The sequence below is a fragment of the Chiloscyllium punctatum genome, chromosome 24 (genome assembly GCF_047496795.1).
Source record: "Chiloscyllium punctatum isolate Juve2018m chromosome 24, sChiPun1.3, whole genome shotgun sequence".
Lineage (NCBI taxonomy): Eukaryota > Metazoa > Chordata > Chondrichthyes > Orectolobiformes > Hemiscylliidae > Chiloscyllium > Chiloscyllium punctatum.
The window spans coordinates 41,830,002-41,854,978 of record NC_092762.1 but is presented as its reverse complement, the minus strand read 5'-3'; the positions used below and the strand labels follow the sequence as shown (position 1 = coordinate 41,854,978).

The window sequence follows — 24,977 nt, the reverse complement described above, 5'->3', positions numbered from 1 at the left end:
GCGTTGAACTTTCCCTCCTCACCTTAAATGCATGCCCCTTAATATTCGACATTTCAACTCTGAGAATAAGATTTTGACTGTCAATCCTATCTATGCACTTCATAATTTTAAGGACTTCTATCAAGTCTCCCCGAAGCCTCCGTTACTCCAGAGAAAGTGACCCAAGTTTTTCTAGGCTCCTTATACTTCATGTCCTCAAATCCAGGCAACATCCTAGTAAACCTCTTCTGCACACTCTCCAAAGCCTCTATATCCTTCCTGTAATATGGCAAGCAGAATTGAATGCAAAGTTCGAAGTGTGGCTTAACCAAAGTCTTATAAAACTGCAACATGATTTTCTGACTTTTGTATTCATTTCCCTGGCCAGTAAAAGCAAACTTGCCATACATTTTCTTTACCACCTTATTTACTTGCATAGCCACTTTCTGGGAGCTATGGACTTCAACCCCAAGATCTCTGTACATTGATGCTGTTCAGGATCCTGCCATTAACTGTGCGCCTTTCCTTAACATTTGATTTCCCAAAGAAGATACTTCAATTCAGTATGGACTATATTTATGTCCAGCTGGCAGCAGTTAGTTGTCTTAATGCACTACACTATCCAGTCTGTGGCAAGCTGCGATTGCTTCTGGGAAATGAAAGTGCAATTAACCTGTGTTTGTTCTTCAGGATACCGAGCTGAGGATTGTGAAACCGAGGAATGTTCAGAGGAGGATCTTGGTGGAAAGCAGGCAAGTGAAGCTAAGACTCCGTTGGGGCTTGGCAGAGTAGATGCTGAGGTGATGTTTTGCTTTGTGAGGGAGTCTAAAACCGTATTTTTGAAATAAGGAGTTTACTATTTAAGGGAAAGATGCAGAATGATTTCTTCTGAAGGTCTTAGTTTTGGAATTCTCTTCTGTTGAGTGGTAGAGTTTGGGTTATTTCATGCGATCGTCAATGACTTCAGGTAGACTTCAGATCCACAAAGTTAAGGTGTCTGGGAGAAATCAGCAAAAACAAGTTAAAGCCACAAGCTGATGAGCTGGTTAAATGGTACAGCAATCTTGAGGGACTGAATGGCTTATTCCTGCTCTTCATGTTTTGATTTCATTGCTTTAATATCTTGAATAACAGAAGGCAGGAAGGGGATTAAGTAGTGATCGGCAGAGGAACGAAAGGTCAAAATCAAACGAGCCCACAGAAAAAAAAAATGGGAACAGGACAAGGAATGTTACAAAGACTAGCCTTGAGGCTTTGTGCCTGAACACCCGGAGCATTCGAAATAATGTAAATGAAATAATCATGCAAGAGGATGTAAGCATGTATGATATGGTTGGGATCATGGAGACGTGGCTGTAGGGTGACCAGAGATGGGAACTGAACATCCAGGGGTATTCACAAGGATTCTCAAAAAAAGTCAGTGGAATTGCATAATTGGTTTAAAAAGGCTATAAACAAAATATTGAGAAAAGATATTAGCTCCAACAATGCCAAAGCGCTGTGGGTAAAGTTGAAAAATACCAAGGGCTAAAAAAACATGAATGGCGGTGTTATGTAGATTATAAAATTGTGTTGGGAATGGCATTAAATAGGAAATCGCGATGCATACTGTTTAGGAACATATGCAATTGAGTGATTTGTATCTATACATATTGTGCAAAGTAAATTCATCACAGTACCATACAGGAGGAATTCCAAGACTGTAGAGATTGATTTTTAGATCAAGATTTTGAGGAGCCTCTGGATAAGGCCACTTTAGACGGCGTAGTATGCAATGAGTAAGGAGTACAGGTCGACCGCCGTATCCGCGGAGTCAGTTTCCGTAGTTTCAGTTACCCTTGGTTACCGTGGCCTGAACATATTACAGGGAACCTTCTGGGACCAGGGGCTGCCAGGAAGATAAATTTCCCATTTAAATGAATGGGTTCGCTCCTATCCGCGGTTTTGGGATTCCGTGGTAGGTCTTGGAATGTATCCCCCGCGGGTACAGGGGGACTACTGTAATGACAATGTATTTGAGAGGCTTCTTGAAAGAATTCTTCATCAAGATGAAGAGTGAGGTAGTTGATTCTGAGATGAGGGCCCTCAATCTCAATCTCAATAAGGAGAACAATGATGATATTAAGTGTGAGTTAGTGATGATGGATTTGGAAATGTTCCTGAAAAAAAAAAGGCAATGGCAAACATTCAGAGTGAATGTTTGAACTACAAAAATTTTTAATTCCTGTCTGGTACAAAGAATGGTGGCCAAACCTTGATTTATGAGGGAAGCTCGAGATTCTAAGCAATCTTTTTAAAAAGTGAAAAAGACATATAAATTGATAAGAAAGAAAAAAAAAGTTGACTTGAGGATGAGGAGCAGGCTATATGTCAGAAAAGGGGGACCAAGGGATTGATTAAAAAAGTGAAAATAGAGTATGAGAGCAAGTTTGTGGGGACCATAACTGACTATAAAAGTGAAGCGAAAAAGGTTGGTGAAACTAATATAAATTCCTGACAGCCAGAAATGGAGGAATGTATAATGGAGAGCAAAGAAATGACTGACAAACTTAAATTCAAACTTCACTTTTGTCTTCTAAAAAAGAATTGTAAATAATAGAAACATAGCAGGAAACCACTTGGCCCTCCCTGCCTGTTCCGCCATTCATCATGATCATGGTTGATCATCCAATTCAATAGCCTAACCCCATAACCTTCGATCCTATTCAGCCCAAGTGCAGTAGCTAGCCACCTCTTGAATACATTCAATGTTTTGGCATCAACTCCTTCCACAGGCTCACCATTCTTTGGTGAAGAAATATCCCCTTATCTCCATCCGAAATGGTCCACTCCGAATCCCCAGACTATGACCCCATTTCTGAACATAGCCACCTTCGGGAGCATCTGCCCTATCTAGTCCTGTTATAAATCTCTGAGACATCCCCATTCATCTGAACACCAGTGAAAACAATCCTAACTCTGTCAATTTCTCCTCATATGTCAGTCCTGCCGTCCCCGGAAGCAGCCTGGTAAACCTTCGTTATACTTGCTTGAGAGCAAGACCATCCTTCCTCAGAAATGTACCAGAAATGAAGGAAAACACAGGGTTAAGTCAGGGGAAGGAGCTGAAGCAAATGTCTATTAATAGAGAAATGATGTTGGAGAAGTTGATGGAATTGAAATCAGATAAATACCCAAAGCCTGGTAATCTGCAACCCAGAGTTTTTAAGCAAGGGGTCTGAGAAATAGGCTATGCATTGGTGGTCATCTTGCAAGATTTTTTATATTCTGGAACCATTCCTATTTAGCACCACAGTTTAAAAATGGGCATAGAGAAAACAGGGAATTTTGACCAGCGAATCTAATGTCAGTAGTGAGGAGAATGTTGAAGTATAAAATCAAGGATTTTGTAACAAATCGTTTAGAAAATAGTGGTAGAATCAGATAGTCAGCATTGGTTTGCAGAAGGGAAATCATGTTTGAGAAATGTACTGGAATCCTTAGAGGATATAACTAGTGGAGTCGATTGGGAGAGTCAGCAGATATGGTTTATTTGGACTTTCAGAAAGCTTTTGACAAAGTCCCACGTAAGAGGTTAATGCTTAACATTGAAGTGCATGGAATTAGAAGTAATGAGATGAATAGAAAATTGGCTAGAGGACAACAAAAAAGTCGTAATAAATGGAACTTTTTCTGCATGGTAGGCAGTGACAAGTGAGGTAGTGGGAGCCCAGCTATTCACAGTATATGTTAGTGATTTATGTGAGGAAACTATATGTTATATATCTTCAGTATTGGAGATAGCAATCAGCAGGGTGAAAGGGTGAGCTGTGAGGAGGATGCAGAGATGTTTTTAGTTGATGGCAGACTGAGTCAGGAGGTAAATGCATGGTAGATGTAGTATAATGTGGATCAATGTAAGGTTATCTAATTTGGTAGGAATAAAAAAAAGGAAGGCAGATTATTTGGATGTAAATTGAGAGAGAGCCACGTGCCCTCATGAACTATTTGCTGAAAGTGAGCATGTAGTGAAGCAGGCCATAAAGAGGTTAATTTTCGGCCTTTGTTGGTGGGTTTGTGGGCCACCATGATGCCAAGGGGTCTGAGTAGTCTGGCAGTCATTTCTGAGGTGTCTTTGATGTAGGGGAGAGTGGCTAGGGTTTCTGGACGCGTTTTGTCTGCTTGTTTGGTGTCGTGGAAATTAAGTCGACTCGACTCAACTGTTAGCAAGAGCAAAGAACGGATCTTTATTTAAATTCTGCAGGATTGACCCAATACATTCAGCCAGATGCCTCAATGTAAGGGGAACTTGAGCATAATTCAGATCTTATACTGTTTCTTATCACGCTCTCAAGAGCAAAGACTGGGAAAACTCAAGTTGTTGTTCTCTCATCCCCTGGTCTTGGACATAACAATTCTTCAGCTTTCGCTGAATTTAACTGTTGCAAAGTCAAGTTGAATGTTTACAAAGTTCAAACAGAGACATGCTGGCTGAAAATCTCATCAAAGTATTGTTTACAAAGCTCAGCACAGCATTAAATTTTAGAAAAGCATTCTCTTTCAAATTTCACAGTAAATGTAAAATTTGTTAATTTTCCATTACATTTGGGTTTATTCCTCAGAGGCTCACTGAAGGTATTACCTATGGTGATGAAATGTCTGGAAAAGAACCTTCCAGCTCAGCGAGCAAACTTACATCCAGAAATTGAACAAGGTCCATGTCAAGGGTAGACACCTGAGCTGATTTCATTTCTTTCTGTTTGTCGCCAGGCTGTAATAAAGTCAGGAGCTGAGTGGTCCTAGCAGATCCCAAATTTAACAACAGTAAACGGCTTATTGCGAAGTTCCATTTGATCACTAAAAATTCAAAGATTTAGCAGTGGTGCTGGAAGGTGAAGACCAATTTAACAGGTTCTGTCCTGCCGTCAGGCGATTGGCAACAGTTCAAGTGTAGCAGTGTTCTACATGGGAAAAAAATTCTGTTTATTAAGAAGCCAAACAAGAAGTGAAAAATCACCAAACTTTGACTTTGTTTTGAAAATACTTGAAAGAAAATTTCAGATTGACAAAGCCTAGAGTCACTGACCATCAGCTGCCAAATGCCAGAAATCCAGCCTTCCAAGTGGAGATGGAGCACCATAGTTAGGCACCCCAAGGAATCAATCTTGAATTTGGTATAACTTGCTTTAAAAATAGGAACTCCAAAAAAAAATTGGTGAAGACCGAAGTAGAGTACATTTAAAGACTGGTGCTGATTTTTCTCCTCAAGGCAATGAGCAAACTTTGGATTTGATCTCCAAATCCGATTCCTATTTAATGGAAAGATAGTATAACCAACATATTCACTAGTGGCCAGTGTTCCTATTGATGTTTAATTTAACATGATATAATCTCGCATCTGAACACACATGGGAACTCAATATTTTATCTTCTTTGCTGTTTGCTGCACATCCAACTTTGCAGTCATTCACAAATTTAGAAATTGTCCTGTTCTCCATCTCTGTTTTAAATTCATTTCAGGATGGGGGACTCCGCTATGTATTTTCCTCCATTCCAAAAATAAAAGCAATTCCACATGCATCCTTGTTCAACAAAGGGTGAAACGTGACGTTTGTAGACCACTCTGTGTCATGTCAGTTGGTGCATTGAAATAATAACCTTGGACAAAGTTAAAGAGTAAGAAGAAACCACAGCATTGATTTGTTCAGGGCAAAATGTGTTTGTCTAACTTTGTGTTAAGAGGATGGTTGAGCATTATTTGAATGTTATTGTGTATATGGATTCTTGAAAGAGATTTTATAAAATATCATTACAAAGGAGGTACTAAAATTCAAGTCTGTTGGACAAATGGACATTAACAACAGTGAATGCAACAGAGTTGAAACTTTTTTTCAGAGTGGGAGTGTGTGGTGTCCAGTTATGTTTCTGAGGGTTCTGAATTGTGGCTTGCTGTTTTTAATAAATATTAACATTTAAGGATGCAGAGTACAATTTGGCAGCATTTAAAGGGTATATGAATAGAAAGAATTTGGAGGGATGTGGGCCAAATACTGGCAAATGGGACTAGATTAAGTTTGGCTATCTCGTAAGCATAGACAAGTTGGACCAAATGGTTTGTTTCCGTGCTGTACATCTGCTGACTGTCAGTATAATAAATGATGAGTGAGATAGTGATAGACAACAGCTGGTGAAATAGACAGAAACATGGTAGATGGAATTCAGTATTGTGAGGCATGCACTTGAGAAGGAAGAATGAGAAGAAACAATCACAGCTGAATGACACAATTTCAAAGGGGATGTAAGAAAATAAAGACCAGAGGGTGTTTGCAAACAATTGTTTAAATGGGCAGATACAAGCTAACCAAGCCGTTAATGAAACCTCTGATATGATTGATTCCTTTGTATTTTCAGGCATAATCAGAGCTGGTATAATTCGACCAATATCCTCCTCCATTGTGTTGCAGAAATTTTTGAAAGTTTAAAATTAAAATTAGAAATAAAATTTAAAAATCTCTGAAATGAAGGACAGAATTTTGTGACCATCAGGAGCTTGTAATGTGCACTTAACAGTCATGCACTTGCGATATTTCATGATTTGACTGGAATGGTGAGCTTGCAGTCGAGTTGGATGGTTGTTAGCCCTTTGTACCTGGAGGGCAACTGGAAGACCATATAATTTGCAGTCAGCTGCAGAATGCTGTCATAGAAGCATTAGGACGATGCACAACATTTTAGCTTTTAAAATCAAAAATAGCCTTTGAAGCAGGGGCAGGAGTGTGGGATGATATAGTCTTTGGACTGTTTTTATTCACGCCTTTTTGTACCCACCTTTAATTCTGCCTGCTGTAATTTCAGATTCTTATTTTATCGCACTTTGAATTTATAACTCCTTCATCTATGCTTTTGTTTTGTGTTCCCTACTGTGAGATCATTGGGTTCAGTCAACCAATAAAGAGCAAAGAGTTTGCAGTTATATCCAAACTTTTCTGTGATTTGCACCAACTTTACAGGAATGTTGAGTTTGCCTAGCATCAGAAGTGGCCGTTTGGTCTGGCTTTTGGTGAGATTGGTTAAAAACTTAAATATTGGGCAGGGCAACCTGTTCTTAAGTGTGCCATAGGATGATCTTACACATAACGATAGGTCATATAATTGAAATCTCAGATAAATTCCTTTTTCCACAATTCTTCATAACAGATTATCCAAGCAATATTAAAATATGGAGTACCTTTATAACATCATCTAATACTGGCAATCTGAGATGTTGGCAATAGTGATTGGTATAGCTGGGTGCTTTCTTTCTGCTTTTATGCCACTGTTCCCCTGATAAATTATCTGTCTTCCAAATTGCGGCCCGTATCCTAACCCACTCCCAGTCCAATTAATGCATCCCTTTTGTCCTCTGGATCTTATTTCCCCAATATCTACATTTTATTATTTCCATCCTTGATCTTAAACCCTTTCACGATCTTGTTGCCCTCTACCTCTTTCAGGCTATCTTTGAGCTCCACTGTCTTAAGACTAACCCTGACCTTGTGTAGCTCCAACTTTGTTTGTACCCAAGACACCAGGAGATAGCCTCTGCCCCCAGATGGTGTCCTGAAGTCCTTCACTTAATGAGTTAGCCATGGTTTAGTTTAATATCTAAACCTAAAGACTACATCTGAGAGTGTAGCACTGCTTTAGTACAGGGTTTCAGCTCATGTTAAAGATGTAGAAGATGTGGGAGTTAGAACATTCTGGAGGACTCTATACGTAATGTTGTGGGATTGCAAAGAGAAGCCATTATTGAGATTCTGTGACTACGATTGGATAGATGAGAGAGAACTACCTAGCTGGATAACCGTGGAGAGATGTAGAAGGATTGTGTAGTACAAGATGGCAGAAGGTAAAGAGAATTTCAAGAGGCTGAGCAGTACTGTATCCAAATCAGACACAACTGATGTGGAAGGTTACTAGGAACTAACCAGGAACATTTCAAAGTTGTACCATGAGCAGAAACCTGATTGGAAGACTCAGACTTGGGGTTTCAGGCAAGGTGGGCGATCATAACGAATTCTTTATGGTCTTTGGCAAATGAGGTTGAGATTTGGCCAAAGGGATTGAGGAATGCATTATGAAATTTTTGAAAGGGAAGGAGCAATGTACAATTCAGGCCGGCGGGGTGATATCGGAAGAGAAGACAACCCGGTCACGGACACTGATTCACAGAATAAGATGTGGATCTTTTGGGCACAGTAAGCTCTGGGTGTACGTTGGACAGCATGTTAACACATTTGTCTAAAGATACAAATCTAATCTATGGCATTGTGCAGACTACCAAAGACTACCCTGCCTAGTTAGGATTAAAACTGCAGTTTTATCAGTGGATGTCTCCCTTTGATTTGTTATCTGAGGAAAGAGCACAGTGCATATTTAGGAACCACCTATCTTACTTTGAGCTTGAAAATTGCCAATCTTGAGAAGAGGAAGGGGCAGCATTTCCACTGGTTATTTCTCTCTTCCCCTGTGGTGCTCATGACTCAGCATTAATAGAGTGCAGGCAGTTTATAGAAACCAATATCGTAAAACTAATTGCTGCTAGGCTTTGGGATACAACCTGGCTGCTGTCATAGCTGCTCAGCAGTGCATGGTTCTTGGCTGAATTATTTTCTCTTTACTGCAGGAGGATATTGAGGCATTTGCTGACCAGATACGGGATACTGAAGAAATGAACATGCCTGAGTCAAAGCATGCTGACCGTACGGGTGCAGGTGGTGATGTGGACAAGGCCCTCAAGCAAATTCCAGGAACGACTTCACTTCAGAAAGTAAGCTGATAACGAAAGGCTGCATTGTGTGCAATTTCCAATGGAAACAAGTAATTCCTATATTACCTCCAAGACAGGAAAAGAGATTTGAAAAGGGGAAGATTTGGTAATGGGAACCCTTGTTTAGTGAGGCCTATTGTGCAAGCTTTCATCTTGGATCTTACCCAGTTGACAGCCAGTGAGCTTGACAGGGTGGCTGGGCTATTGGGCTGGAAAACAGTGGGATGAAGCATTTATCATATTGTGGTTAAGAGGAGTCCGAATTCAGTTGTTAAGAGGGGTGGTTGAACATTTGGAAAAGTAGACTAGGTTGAGGAAATGCTTGAAAGCGCTCCTGTTCCTCTTCCTTGCAAGCAGTGATATGAAGGTATTTGGAAGATATTTGAAGGCAGGCAAATGGCTCTGCTACCTTACGTGAAGACCAGAAACCTAGGCTGAAGGTAATAAAAACAAATCTTCATTTAAAATAGAGGCAAATGGCTTTCTTAAAATATTGTAGTTAGTCTCCTGCTACCTGCCAATGATTTGGCTGCTCACCTCCATTAAAACCAGTGGCAGGCAAGTTCATGGCTCCTTTTCCTTTCTTTTCAAACCCCTTCCCACCATCTCAAAATCTTCAGGTATGAGCAAAACATTGATTCTGACTTTGACTACGGGAATGGAGAGTGAATGCAGAGACTTAGATGTATGAGATTTGAACTTTAATTGATCTTAAAATCGTTGCTTGAGCTAATGTTGTGAACATTTTCTGATTGAGGATCTGGAAAAGGCATCAGAAGTTTTGGCAGAAGGGGAGCTAGTGTATGTTGCCAGAGTGAAACTGTTTTTTGAGAACAGTTTTGATAAATTATTTGAGCAATGATTGGGTGAAAGATGTTCAAGATTGAAGCAAACTATTCAGAGATCTATATCACACCTCAGAAGCAGGTGGAACTTGAATCTGTCTCACCTGACTCAGCGGCAGGGAGGCTGCCATTGCACCACAAGTGCCCTTAGTTCCTTAGAGTAGGATTATCAACTTAAACATTTTCAACCGCTTCAACAATGACCCTGTCTCCAAAATAAAGTCGAGTGGAGATATTTGCTGGTAGTAAAAGGGTTCAGTAATATTGACAATTCCTGAGATGCTAAAGGATTCCGTATTTGCATGTAGTACGACCTGGGCAATATTGTGTGGCAGATCATGTTAGTTAAGTACTGTGTATCATTTTAGACTTCTTAGGGAGGACATTATTGCATTCAAGGCAGTTCAAAGATGGTTTAACTTGACATATTCGTGGTGTTAAAAAAGGAAAAGTTGATCAAGTTGCATGTGTATCTATTGGCGGTTAGGACAATGAGAGCTGATCTTGGTGCACTGTGCAAACTCCTGATGACCAGCACAGAGCTGAAAATACACTAAGACAGAGCTGAGCAGAATTACTTGCCTGAGGGTTGTGAGCTTGTACAACTCTTTCCAGTTGTGTAGGTGGAATTATTAAATATATTTTAAGGTAGAGGGAGGTGAATATGTGACTGACAATAGTCAGAAACTATCAGTTGTAGATACAACGTGGAGTTGAGACCACAAACAGATCAGCCATTATTGAATTACCGATTGGGTTTAAGGGACCAAACAGTCTACTCCTCTGTCGAAATTCAAATGTTCACTTAGAGTCATCACAGCGCCAGACAATGATTGTCTCCAACATTGCCGATGATCATCTTGGGTGGCACAGTGGTTCAATTCCACCATCTGGCGACTGTCCCTTTGGAGTTTGCACATTCTCCCCATGACGACTGCGTGGGCTTCCGGGTGCTCCAGTTCCTCCCACTGTCCAAAAGTGTACAGTGTAGATGGATTGGCAATGCAACATTGCTCATAGTGTTGAGGAATGTGTAAATTTGATGGATTAGCCATAACAAATGTAGGGTTAGGGCAGCTGGGTGGGTCAGGGTGTGATGCTTTTCACTGAGTCGGTGTTGACTTGATGAGCCGAATAGCCTACTTCCACTCTGTAGGGATTCTATGAAGAAGTCAGAATCAAACCACCTCCCTTTGATATGGCATCAGCACCCACCATCAATATTTTGCAGGGTTACCATGGACCAGAAACTGACCAGGGCCAGCCATACAAATAATGTGACCGTAAGTGCACATCATGCTGAGACTTGAGGTGAATGGGCTCATATTAAAATTATGTCCTATGTCCACATCAGTGAAATTAATTTGTCTACCATGTCGAATCTATTTTGATCTTCAAGTGAGTTCAGTATTCTAGCCGACCAGTAGGGGATCAAGATCCCAGACAGATAAGCCATTATCTCATTAAAAGAGAGAGCAGGCTTCATAGACCAACTGCCCTATTCTTCCTATTACTTATGATTTCATAAACCTGTCTTTGTTTCATCCTCGAGTCTGCAGTCTGCTGTCTCCATGGTTAATGTATTCCGTGCATCAGTCTGAACAGATTCTGATCAAAGTTTTATGCAACTGGAGCATAACTTGTTCCCCTTTGCCTTTATGTCAAGGATGCTGGACTGCAAATTCTTGGATTATTGTTGAAATAGGAAGACATTAACACATAGGAGCAGAATGAGGCTATCGAGTCAGCTCTGTCATTCAATCTTGACTTATATGCTTCTCAGCCCCATTCTACTACTTTTTCTCCATAACCCTTGATCCCCTTACTAATCAAGAACCTTTATATCTCTGTCTTAAATACACTCAGTGACTTGGCCTCTACAGCTCTCTGCAGCAATGAGTTTCACAGATTAACTGCCTGATTCCTCCTTGTTTCATTTCTAAAGGATTGTCCCTTCACACTAAAGCTGTGCCTTGGGTCCTAATCTCTTCTATGTATGGAAACAACATCTTCCTGTGCATTCTATCTGGGCCTCTCCGTATTCCATAAGTTTCAATCAGATCCTCCTCATCTCTTTAAACTCCACTGCGTACAAGCTGAGTCCTCAACTGTTCTTCATATGGTAAGCCCTTTATTCACAGGAACATTTCTCTAAACTCCTCTGGACCTCCCTCCAATGTCAGCAGATCCATTCTTAAATACCAGGCCCAAAATTGATTTCGATACTCCAAGCATGAATTCATGTGACTGGAACTGGGTTTATACATATGCAGTTCACCTCAGGAAGCTATGCTTGACTCTTGATAAATATAACTGCTGACAGTAAGATTGTTCGAAATTAACTGAGATGGTTTGAAATGTTGTCCAAGTTCAGACATCGGCATTTACTTTTCATCTCCTTGAGACTCTGCCACTCAATTAAATCAGAAGAATTCCACATTGTAGATAAGTAAATTAATGGGGACAAAGGGCATCATTTTAATGAGTATCCTGATGTTTGGAACTGTATTCTGGGTATTAATTTTCCACTCGGAGGGCAGGGGAAATCTGGAATTTCTTGTGTGTTGTGGTACTCCTTGATACATACCCCTCTGTGAAGGGAGTAAATGTTTAAGGTTGCAGTTGGGGTACCAATCGACTGAGCTGTTTCCCTGGACCATGTTGAGTGTTGTTGGAGCTGTTGTCCAGGCAACTGAAATGTGTTCCATGACACTCCTGATTTATGCTCTGTCTAAGATGACAAATTTTGGGGAATCTGAGTTCCTCATCTCAGGATTTCCAGCTTCTGACCTGCTCTTAGCCACTTCAGTTTCTTGTCAGTGGTAACCCTTCAGGATGCTGATGGTGAGTGATTCAATAATGGTGGTTATGTACTCCTTACAGTACAGAAAGAGGCCATTGGATTTGCACTGACCCTGTGAACAACATCCCACGCACCCCTCCTATCCCAGTAACCCCACATTCATCATGGCCAATCCACCTAACTTGCACATCTTTGTACTGTGGACTGTGGGAAGAAACCAAATCACCCAGCAGAAGCCCACACAGACATGAGAAGAATGTGCAAACCCCACACAGATAGTCACCCAAGCCTGGAATTGAACCCAGGTCCCTGGCAAGGTGAGGCAGCAGTGCTAACCACTGCAACCATCCTGTCCATTGAAAATCATGCAGTTACTAATACTCTATCTTGTAGAGTACTGCCACTACTGGAAGGAGTAGTGCATTGACCCTCATGATGACCACTCTATTGGGTAGGACATAAGTCAACAAATAATGAGCATGTAAAAGAATAGAGCAATAATTATGGGTGGTTTTAATCTTAGTAATTGAATCAATCAAGTTTAACAACAGTAATTGCAACAGCAAATTCATAGAGTGCATTAGGGATAGTTTTCTAGAGAATTAAATGATGGAGCCAATCAGGGAACAAGCTGTCCTGGATCTGGGAGTGGATAATGACCCTGGTTGAATGAATGACCTCCATGTAAAAGGTCCCCAAAACGTAATTATCATAATACAACAGAATTTAATACTGTGTTTGACTGTGAGAAAGTTGGGTTAGAAACAACTATGTTTAACTTACAGAAGATTGCAAGAAAGTGAGGATAGAGTTGGCTAAAGTAATTATTTTCATCAAAGAACCCTTAGAAAATAAATCTGGAGAGGTAGTGATGTGGACTAAGGAAATGGCAGAGGGATCGGACAGATATTTTGCATCAGTCTTTACTGTGAATGTACTTAGAATATCCCACTGATACTTAAGAATATGGCGGGAGGAATTAAGCACCAACAGTATCACGAGAGAAGTAGTATTGGACAATGTAATGAGGCTGATAAGTCCCCTGACCCTCATGGTTTCTATCTCCGGATCCTAAAAGAAGAAGCCAGGTAGAAATTGTGGATGCTCTGGTTATAATTCTCTAAAAATCCTTGCATTTTGGGGAGTATAGGAATTGGGAAATCACGTTGCGGCTGTACAGGATATTGGTTAGGCCACTTTTGGAATATTGCATGCAGTTCTGTTCTCCTTCCTATTGGAAGGATGTTGTGAAACTTGAAAGGATTCAGAAAAGATTTACAAGGATGTTGCCAGGGTTGGAGGATTTGAGCTGTAAGAAGAGGCTGAATAGGCTGGGGCAATTTTCCCAGGAGCATCAGAGGCTGAGGGGTGACCTTGTAGAGGTTTATAAAATCATGAGGGGCATGAATAGGATAAGTAGACAAAATCTCTTCCCTGGGGTGGGGGAGTCCAGAACTAGAGGGCATAGGTTAAGTGTGAGAGGAGAAAGATATAAAAGGGACTTAAAGGGCAATGTTTTCACGCAGAGGGTAGTGCGTGTATGGAATGAGCTGCCAGAGGAAGTAGTAGAGGCTGATATGTTGCAACTGGATAGGTCGATGAATAGGAAGAGTTTAGGGGGATAATAGGCCAAGTGCTGGCAAATGGGACTAGATGAGGTTAGGATATCTGGTTGGCATGGACGAATTGGACCGAAGAGTGATTCACTGTGCTGTACTTCTCTATGACTCTTAAGTCCTGGAGGATTGGAAGATTGCTTATGTTGCACCCTATTCAACAAGATAGGCAGAAAGCAGATACCTGTTGACTGGTTAGTCTAACATTTATGGTCAGAAATGTATTGGAATAAATTATTCAGAAAGTAATAGCACGTTTTGAAAATCATAATCTAAACAGACAGAGTCAGCATGGCTTCATGAAAAGGATATGGTGCCTGACCAATTTGTTAGCTTTTCAATGAAGTCTCAACCTGAGTAGTTGGTTGCAAACCAGTAAGTGTATTGTTTTTGGACTTCAAAAAGCCAATCCTCAAGGTACCTCATGAAAGGTTAAGTTATAAGAGCCCATGGTATTGGAGATAGTATATCGGTGTGAATAGAGAATGAGCAATGAGTTGGTTACGGGGATCTTGTTCAGTTTGGTGATCTGTAACCAATGGGTTTCCATGGGGATCAATGCTGGATCTACAGTTACTAAACATAGTAATAATGATTTTGAGAAAAGAAGCTAATTAACTGTAGCCAAATTTGCAGATAGCACAAATATAGCTGAAAGGGCAAGTTGCAAGAGGGGTACAGACATTGATAGGTTAAGTGATTGAGCAAAATGTTGGCAAATTGAGTATAACACGAGAAAATGTGAAGTTCTTAATTTTTGAAGGGGGATCAAAAGAACAGTATTAGTTAAATAAAGGAAAACTGCACGACAAAGGTACTTGGGTGCACTTGTACCAAAAATATGGAAAGCTAGCACACAGGTGCAGCAGGTAACTGGGAAGGCCAATGGAAAATTAGCATTTATTTCAATGGGGTTGGAGTACAAGAGTAATGATGTGTTAGTGCAGCTGTTTATGTGATGCTGGTGAGACCATATGTGGAGTAATGTGAGTAGTTTTGGTCCCCTTGTTTAAGGAAATATGTTGTTTCATTGGAGGCAGTTCAGAGAGGGTTTGTTAGTATGGTTCCTGGTATGGAAGGGTTGACTTTTGAGCAAAGGTTAAACAGATAAGGATTTAACTCACTGGAATTCAGAAGAATGAGACATGATCTCATTCAAACATTTTGCATTCTTAAAGGGCTTGACATGGTAATAGCTGAGAGAACGTTACCCCTCATGGGAGAGCCTTAGACCGGAGGGCATAGTCTCAGAATAAAGGGTTGCCAATTTAAGATTGAGGTGAGGAATTTCTTGTCTGCGGGTTAAGTCTTTGAAACGCCTTGCCACAGAGAACTTTGGGGCAGAGTCTTTGTGTATATGTAAGGCTGAGATAGATTCTTGATCAGTCAGGGAATTGAGGGTTACGGTGAAAGTGCAGAAAAGTAAATATGAGTAATTTCTGATCAGCCATGATCCTATTGAATGGCTTTTTCTTATGGTCTTAAACTTAAGATCTGGTAACATCTGTGAAAGCAAAATGGTTAACATTTTGAGTCCATTTCTGAAGAGTCACTGGACTGCACAATTATGCTGTTTTCACAAACTCTTCGAAGTTTCTTCATGAAATGCTATTTCTGACTCTATATGAGCATATTAATTTAGAGCTGGAGTCGGTCATGTGGCTGTACACCATTTCTACTATTCAATAAAATCATTGCTGATCTGTTTGTAGTCTCAACTCCACCTTGTACTTAGACTCAATCCTATATAGGGAAGCACAGGCCCGACAATGGTCTTTGCAAGAGTCAGTTTGAATTCATCTCCTTTGCACTTATTCTCATGCTTTGTTTGGATGTTTGATATTGTATTGCTGAACAAAGCCTAATGGCTGTACTTCCATTAAGAAGTGGATTTTGGAAGCTGAATATAGCTACTTAGCTTGGACATGCTGAAAAGGTCTTGCACTCAAGCCAGATCCAGTTGTTGTGAGTCAAGTCTTTGAAGCTTATAAACTTCTCTTTTATACATAAAAAAACAAGAAAAATATAAGGCCACATCTTATTTCTTACGAGTTGAAATATATCAGTCCATATTTGTTCATAGATTTGTCAATGTGCCTGGCAGCTCTGTTCATGCTACCTTGCAGGATTGAACCCAGCATACCTGATCTTAAACTGGGAAATTGATCTTGGTGTTGTTGAATAAATGGGTATAGTATAAAGTACTGCAATTTCTAATATATTTAATTTTTCTTTTTCTTCTAGGAACCTAAAGCTATACTAGAACAATCAGGTACTGAGATGATCATCTTGTAACTTTTCTTAGTAACTACATAATATCTCCTATCCCTATCCCCTTATTCCTGTTATTCTCTCAACACAGTCAGTGTCAAGTGTACCAGCCTTTGTAGCATTGGTGATTTGAAGAATAGCACAGCTACAGGAAGAATGGAAAACTGAGGTGATCTGTCGTTTTGTATAATTATGCTGCTCAACATTTACTGCAGAACTGACCTTTTTCAAGTTTCAGGTGATTTTAACAGCTTTCAACAACAGACAGTCTGTGTTTGAAAAGTTTGTGTTTGGTTTAGTCAATTCAAAAGTAGTATTTTGAGTTGTTCATGAACTGCACATTGAAAAAATAAAACAAATTGCAGGATTCGACCATTTTGTCCCTTGAGCCTGCTGTGCCATTCAACAGGGCCATTTAACCTTATAACTTGTACACCATTGTGCATTATCTGTTATGTCCCTTGACTCCTTTAGCATTCATCTAGTCAGTACAAATGAGATTTTTTTAGAAGGAATAAGTAAAATACGCAAAACAATTTACACCTATGCATATTTTCTTTTTATGTCTGGGTTGGAAAATTCCTCCTCTATTAGCAAATATTGACTCCTGGAGAATGAGCCTGAACTTTTTTTTTAATCAATCAATTTGTGTATGTAGCTCAACAGCAGGAAAATATGCTAGCTACCTACCTGTCATATGTGGAGGATGAGAGTGTTTACCCTTGAAATGATTGTCAAAACAGATTTGCCATTCTTTAATCTTGCCTAAAAAGTCAAGAAAATGTTTGGTTCATTTGTGGTGCATGTCTTGTAGTTCTGCCAAACTTGGGTTTAATGAGCTGATTTATTCTCAACAAATCTGAATTGTCATATGGCTGCCTTGACTGAAATGTTGCAATTGCGTTGTTATTGATTCAGGTTTGTAGAGGATATGATAATTGGCATTCCTACCTCTGAGACAAGAGTCCCAGCTTCAAGTCCCATCTGTCCCAGAGGTATTTCATAACGTATCTGAATAGGTGATTTAAAAAAAACAGTATGACGCTCAACCTTCTGTGTACAGGAGTATACTCAGATTCTTGAATTAACTTCGTCGTGCTGTACTACAATCAGCTAATCAGAGTGGTCGAGGAAGAAATAAAAGATCTTGTTTGTAGACGTGGCTAGGAAAGGATGAGGCATTTAAGGGAAGCCAGTAACAATATCTTAAGACATTGCTTTCCAAACGTGTTCCAATTATGACCCCATTTTAGTGCTGTCACTCCAGACTTGAGAACTCGATGGGTGGCCAAGAACCTGTGACAGTCAAGAGATGGGCAGAAGATCTAAGTTGTTAACAGCAGCGACCAGGATTTGGGAGAGGGAGGACTGGTTCGTCAAGGAGAGACCTGTGTCAGTTGCCTGACAGGAGAGGATCAGAGATGAATAGGAAGTAGGGGTGGGTGTGTTGGGACGCGTGGTAGGCACCTATCAAGCGCACCCACCCTTCATTGGATTTATCAAGGCAGGATTCAGACCTGTTGCACCATGCGTACTAGTTTAAAAAAAAAACTGCAAAATTTAGTGCAGGTATATGTTCGTCAGCATTGAGTCATTGCTACCAAGGAGTTTATGACCCTAAAATTTCATCTGGCGACCCCACTGAGGGTCACAGCCCACAAGTTTTGTCTTAAGTTTATGCTGTTGATGCTTTGAGCCTGAAACACTGAACTGGTGCTGTTACTGTGTTTTTCTATGGGTCAAGAAGGTTTTTTTAATCAATACCTGACATTTTATTTCTCAAAGTCTTCTATTTAAAGTATTCATTGCAGCTGGTGTTGTGTTCGCTCAAAGATGAGTGGAGGCTAATCTTATCCACTGTCAGTTGTATTGAGCTGAAAGAAATCTTGCATTTTTGTCGCACTTTTCAAAACCTCAATGTCCCAAAGCATTTCAGAGCCAGTAAGCTACTTGTGAAGGGAATGGCTGTTGCCATGTAGAAACCATTGCAGCCAGTATCGCACAAATGGCCATGGGTTAGATGGATTCATAAAGTGCAGAAAAGGCCCTTCGGCCTGTCATGCCTGCACTGATAACTCCCACTAAAGGTATGCTCATCCCAATTTTTTGCACTTGTCCCTTATTGCTGAATGTGATTATATCTCAAGTGCACATCCAAACATTTTTTAAAGGTGGTAAGGTTTCAGCCTCCACCACCTTCCCAGGTGGTACATTCCTGTTATGGACCCCCTCAAAATATATTAAGAAGATAGTCTAGACCCTAACTACTACTAATTTAAAGGTAAGTGGAAAACTTGTTCTGAATATAATTCGATTGGTCAAAGTACCAGGTTTGAAACACAGCACACTTTATTCATACAATATAGTTAAAATACAGATAAAATGAAGATGAAAGACTAGAATTGGCTTAACTGTAACTCTCTTGAAATGCTTAACAAAACAACAGGTACATTAACTGCTCATTAACTGTTTCAATGTAGTAACATCCTGTAAGTACATCCTTGGCAAAGGCAAAATTTTCTCACATGCAATTCTCGCAGCAAGAAGAGAACCCCAGCTTTTAGATGCAACAGAGAGGAATAGGGCCTTCCACACCCAGCTTCAAGACCCAGCAACAGCTGCTGAAGGCTAAAAGTAAAAACAAAATCCTGTTTCTGTGATAACTTGACCCCACCCATTCAGGCTACTTCTGTTTCAACGTTTTAAAAAAAAACTAAGGCCTCACAAGCTGTTTATTGGCTTTGGAGCATACTGCTCGTCCCCTCTGTCTCAACCTTTCTTCACAAAACAAAATACACCTCTAAAAGCCATAGTATCATCCAATTCCAAATTTCTGCCACCTGCTGAGTGAAAAAGTTATTTTCCAAATCCCTGAACCTCCTGCCCCATGCCCACTTGTGATGGACCCCTCAAGCAAGGAGGACAGCTGATCTGTCTCCATTCCTGTCATAATTTTTATCTAACTCAATCATGGTTGTCCTCCACCAACCTAGTCATCTCTGCTGAGAAAAAAAAAATCCAAGCTTATCTATTCTTACTTTACACCTCAAATCCTCTTTCCCAGGCAATATCCTGGTGAACTCCCTAGAGTGCTGTCACGTCTTTTCTGTAGTGAGGTGACAGAACTGCACAAAGTACTCCAGCGTGGCATGACTAATGCTCTGTACAACTCCAGAATTATCTCCTTGCTCTTTGTACTCAATGGTACTGATGAAAGCATATTGCTTCTTAACTATCCCATTTACATCTTAACGAACCTAGTCATGCACTGTACTGACTTTATGGACCTGTGAACAAACATCCAAAGATCCCTCTGTTCCTCTATGGTACCCAGTGTCCTGTCATTCATTAAGTTTTCCCTCATCTTGTTTCTTCTTCGGACTTTTCAGGGTTAATTACCATCTTCCCATCTGACCAACCCATCTATATCTTCCAACAGCCATCATCTTCGCAAGTAGCCACTCTACCAATCTTGGTGTTGTCTGCAAATTTGCTTAACATTCCTCCCATGTTTTCGTCCCTCTAATATTTATGTGTGTATATAAAACAATAAAGGACCTGGTACTGATCCTTGTGATACACCACTGGACACCAACTTCCAGCACTCAAGCAGCCTTCTTGTGTCCTACCTCTTGTGTCCTATTGCTAAGCCAGTTTCTTATCCATCTTGTTTCGCTCAGTTCCATGAACTTTAACCTTCTCAATCAGTCTCCCATTTGGGACCTTGATAAAAGGTTTGCCAAAATCCATAAAAACCACATGAACTAAACTTCCCTCTCCACACACTTGGTCACATTTTCAAAGAATTCTGGCAAATTGTTAGGCATGATCTCCCTCTGACAAAGCATGCTGTCTATCCTTAATGAATCCATGCCTTTCCAAGTTGTTATTAATTTGCTCTTTCGGAATTTTCTCCAGTAGTTCCCCTATCACTGACATGAGACTCACCAGTCTGTAATTTCCTGGTTCATCACCACCCCTCTTAAAAAGTAAAACTACATTAGCTGTTCTCTAGTCCTCTGGCACTTGTCCTGTGGCCAGAGAGGAATTGAAAATTTTGTCAAAGCCCTTGTAATTTTCTGCCTTGCTTCCTCTCCCACCACAGCAGAGGATGCAATTCGTGTAAGCCAAGGGATTTGTCTGATTTTTAGCCCTACACAGCCTCCAAGACCACCTCATTTCCAATATTAAATTGTGCAAGTTCCTCACAGTCCCTTTTCCTGAATTTATTACTTATGTTTTCCTTTTCCAGGGTGAAGACTAAAGAAAAGTATTCATTTAACACACTTTCACTATCCTGCAGCTTCACACACTGGTTGCCCCCTTGGTTCTTAATGGGCCCTACTCTTTCCCTGATTAACCACTTCCCTTTAATGTATTTATAAAATAGCTTAGGAGTCTCCCTAATCCTGTTCGAAAGTTCTTTTTCATGCCTCCGTTCTGGTCTTCCAATTGCTTTCTTAAGTTCCCTCGTGCACTTCTTGTATTCCTCTAGGGTCACCACTGAGTTGCTGCCTTTGGACTTGCTAAAAGCCCTACTCCTCTTCCTCATCCAGTCTTGAATTGTCCTAGGCATCCATGGTTCTTGAACTTCTTGCTCCTCCACGTTGGACCTCTCCCCAACTCTTTTATGGATGTCCTGCATTGCTCCGCTGTAGACTTACCTGCAAGGAGCTGTTCCTAGTCCACTGTGGCCAGATCCTGCTTTATTTTAACATCTGCCTTCCCCCAGTCCAAAACTGTCTTTTGCAAGCCATCCTTTTCCTTGTTAAGAGTAAATTGAACTGTTTTGTGTTGTGATCGCCATTGCTAAAATGTTCCCCCACTATCACATTGAACACTTGTCCATCTTGATTCCACAGAGCCAGATCCTGCTCTGTACCATCCCTTGTTGGGTCGTCTGTATATTGATACAAAAAACTGCCCTGGACATGTTTCAAGAAATCCACCCCCTCTAAACCCTTAACACTGAGGTCTGGCATGTTGGAAAGTCAAATCAAGGTAGGAGTTCCATGGTCAATGATAGGGCTTTAAGGAGTGTAGCGGAACAGAGGGACCTTGGAGTTCAGATGCACGCCTCTCTGAAAGTGGAGTCACAGGTAGACAGGGCAATTCAAAAGGCTGTTAGCACACAGTCATGGCACTGAGTACAGAAGTTGAGAAGTTATGTGTGTACAGGGTATTGGTGAGGTTGCACTTGGAGTATTGTGTTCAGTTTTGGTCAGTTTTGCTATAAGAAGGATGTCATTAAACTGGAGAGAGTGCAGAAGAAACTTACAAGTATGTTGTTGGGACGCAAAGTTCTGAGTTATATAGAGAGGTTGGACAAGCCAGGACTTTTTTCTTTTGAGCATAGGAAACTGAGGGGGCACCTTAGTGTTTAAGATCATGAGAGGCGTGAATATGGTGAATGCACTTCGTCTTTTTCCCAGGATTGGGAATTGAAGATGGGAGGGCATCAGTTTAAAGTTAGAGGGGAAAAATAAAAGGGAGTCTAAGGAGCACCTTTTTTACACAAAGTGGTACGCATATGGAATGAGCTGGCAGTGGAAGTGTTTGAAGCGGGTACATTAACAACATTTAAAAAGCATTTGAACAAATACATGGATATGGGCCAAGTGCAGGGAAATGAGGTTGGGATGGGTGGACATTTTGGTTGGCATGGCCCAGTTTGCGCCAAAGGGCCTGTCTCTGTGCTGTAGGACCCTATGACTGTGACTATCCCAATTTATGTTGGGGAAGTTGAAATCTCCTGGTATAATTACCTGTTCATTACTCATACATATCTCTGTGAACTGATCAGATTCCCCACAGTGTGGAAACGGACCCTTTGGCCCAGCAAGTCCACACCAACCCTCCGGAGAGTAACCCACCCCGACCCATTCCCCTGACTAATGTACCTGACACTACGGGCAAATTAGCATGGCCAGTTCACCTAACCTGCTTATATATTTGCTCCTCGACATCCCACTGATTCTTTGGGGACCTCTAATGCACTCTCAGTCAAGTAGCTGCCCCCTTAACATTGCGAAATTTGACCCACAAAGTCTCATTTCAGGATCCTTCTAAGGGCGGCAAGGTGGCTTAGTGGTTAGCACTGCTGCCTCACAGTGCCAGGGACATAGATTTGATTCCATCCTCAGGCATCTGTGTGGAATTGATACATTCTCCCTGTGTCTGCATGAGGTATCCTCCCACAATCCAAAGATATACCAAATGGGTGGATTAGCCGTGGGAAACACAGGATTATAGGGATAGGGTAAGGGCATGGGTCTGGGTGGGATGGTCTTCAGAGGGTTGGTGTGTACTCAATGAATTGAATGGCTTACTTCCACACTAGGGATTCGATATCATCTCACGTTGCGGAAATTGACTCCTTAATTAATATTGCAGCAGTCCCTTTTTACACTCTTTTTCTCTTCTAAAGATGCTGCAGCCCAGAATGTTGAGTTGTCAGTCCTGGCCTTCCCTCAACCATGTTTCTCTAATGGCAATAATATCATGCTTTTAAGTGTCAATCTATGCCATTAACTCAAGTCTTATCTATTACGCTCGCAGCGTTAAAGGAAAGACTGTCTGGCCTTGCCTGACTTTCTTAACACTCAACCTAGCTGAACTCATTGTGACTTTCTTTACTGTAGCATGATGTGTCTGTTCATCAATATTCTGTGTCCCCCTCCCCCTACCAGACTGGTAAACTCCTCCCAACAACGCTAGTAAACTTGGCTGCAAAGATGCTGGTCTCAATATGATTTAGGTGCAGACCAGCCCTTTGTACATGTACCACCTTCCCCAAAAACTGGTCCCAGTGATCCAGGAACCTAAAACTCTCCCACTTGCACCAACCCTTGAGCCATGCATTCATCTGCCCTATTTCCCTATTCCTCTACTTGCTAGCACGTGGCACCGGGAGTAATGCAGAGATTATCACCATTGAAGTCCTTCTTAACTCTCTGCATTTTTGATGCATGACCCCATTCCTCACTTTGCCCATGTTGGAATCAGCATGTACCATGACCTGTTATGCATCACGCTCCCCTTTCAGGATGCAATGCAGCTGTTCAGTGACATCCCTTACCCTGGCCCCAGAAAGGCAGCACACTGTCCTGGAATGATGTCTTCAGCTGTTGGAACACGTGTCTGCTCCCCAATTAAAGAATGCCTGATCACTAATTGCTCTTTTCTTCTCTCTATGATCACCCCCAAAACCACCACCACCACACCCAGTCTCTCACTCATATTGTGGTGCTGAATCTTGGCTCTGGCTGTACTCCTCCAAGGTACCAGCATCCTCATCAGCTTCCAAAATTGAATACCAGTTAGTGACTTCTGCACTATCGACCTGATCTTTCTGGACTGTCTGATGGTCACCCATTCCCTTCTTCCCTCTTGACTCTTGAACTGTGGTGTGACCACTCAGTTTACATGGTTTCCATGTAACTCTCAGCCTCACGATGTAATACGGTGTCTCCAACCATGGCTCAAGCTTCAAGACCTGGAGTTCCAGCTTCTGCAGTTGGGTGCACTTCTTGCATATGTGGTCATCTCAGACACTGATAGCATCCAGTACTCTGCACATGTGGCAAGTTACCCATTCCACTCGGTTGGCCTCTCCTGATTTCTCTGAAATGTACAATTAATGCCTTAGACTCGAATTATTAAGCTTATTTTGTTAGACTTCCTACTCCATCAAAATCATGGAAAGGTTAACTGTAACAAAGTTCCCTCTGCTCTAAATCTGAGGGATAAGAAAATATTAACCAAAACTGTCAGGTGCCCTGTACTCCAGATAATTTGTTTGATATTGTTTACTATTTAGCAAGTAGTGACATGATACTTAATTCCCTCTGAGATGGCAAATGGAGCCATTGTTTAATGTCACCTCTAACCATTCAGCACACTCTCAGGATGACAAAGGAGCTTTAAACTAGATTCTGTGCTCCAGTTTCTGGAGTCAGACTTGAATTCAGAATCTCTTGACTCAGAGGAAAGAGTGCCACCCTACAGAGAAGTAGCAAGTTTTGGCTACTTCTAGCATCAGAACTGCTTTTCTGTGCTTTCCTCAGGATGTGATCAAAACTAGAGGCAGAAGTGTAAACAGAAAATACCTGGTTAAGAAATGTTATGGTGACGAGTGAGAAAAACAAAATTGGTGCCTTGACTCTGAGGGACAGGAGAAGTTCATACTAATGGTTCAACTTGAACTGTGGGCTAACTGCTAGGGGAGGAAACTATTTGTGGTGATCATGCTTCAGCCATGGTTTATCTAGATTGTAATCTTGAGTACCAGAGCAATTTCAACACTTGACCAATTGTGCTTTCAGTTACAGATTTGATGATATATGTAAGTATGCAAAGCTACAGAATCCATACTGAAATGGGTAATAATATCTTGAGAAATCTTACAAAACAGTGAACTAATTTGTTACCAACTTATTGGAAGGGTGGTGTTGCATAAGATGGTAAGGAAATGATGCAGTTTGTAATTAAATCTTTGTATTTTGTGTGCATGTGGTACTAACAAATGTTCTATTGAAGAACTGAAGAGTTGGAACAGGTAAACTGCAATTGTAAAATGCTGACATGCCTGTTACACTAGATATATATTGGAGAGTCATTTGTTTCATAACGAAAATGTCAGCATAGTTGGATATATGAGGAGTTAAAATGTTGAA

At 40.9% G+C, this 24,977-nt stretch overlaps 1 protein-coding gene across 1 annotated transcript in view; it reads left to right on the top strand.

Annotated features, from left to right (window-relative positions):
* Window positions 1-24,977, top strand: part of LOC140494481 (scaffold attachment factor B1-like) — an 81,691-nt gene that overhangs the window by 7,447 nt on the left and 49,267 nt on the right. Inside the window, exons 3-5 of the mRNA XM_072593698.1 lie at window positions 670-731; window positions 8,624-8,767; window positions 16,276-16,303. Of these exons, the coding sequence (XP_072449799.1) occupies window positions 670-731; window positions 8,624-8,767; window positions 16,276-16,303 (234 nt within the window). The remainder of the gene's footprint in view (window positions 1-669; window positions 732-8,623; window positions 8,768-16,275; window positions 16,304-24,977) is intronic.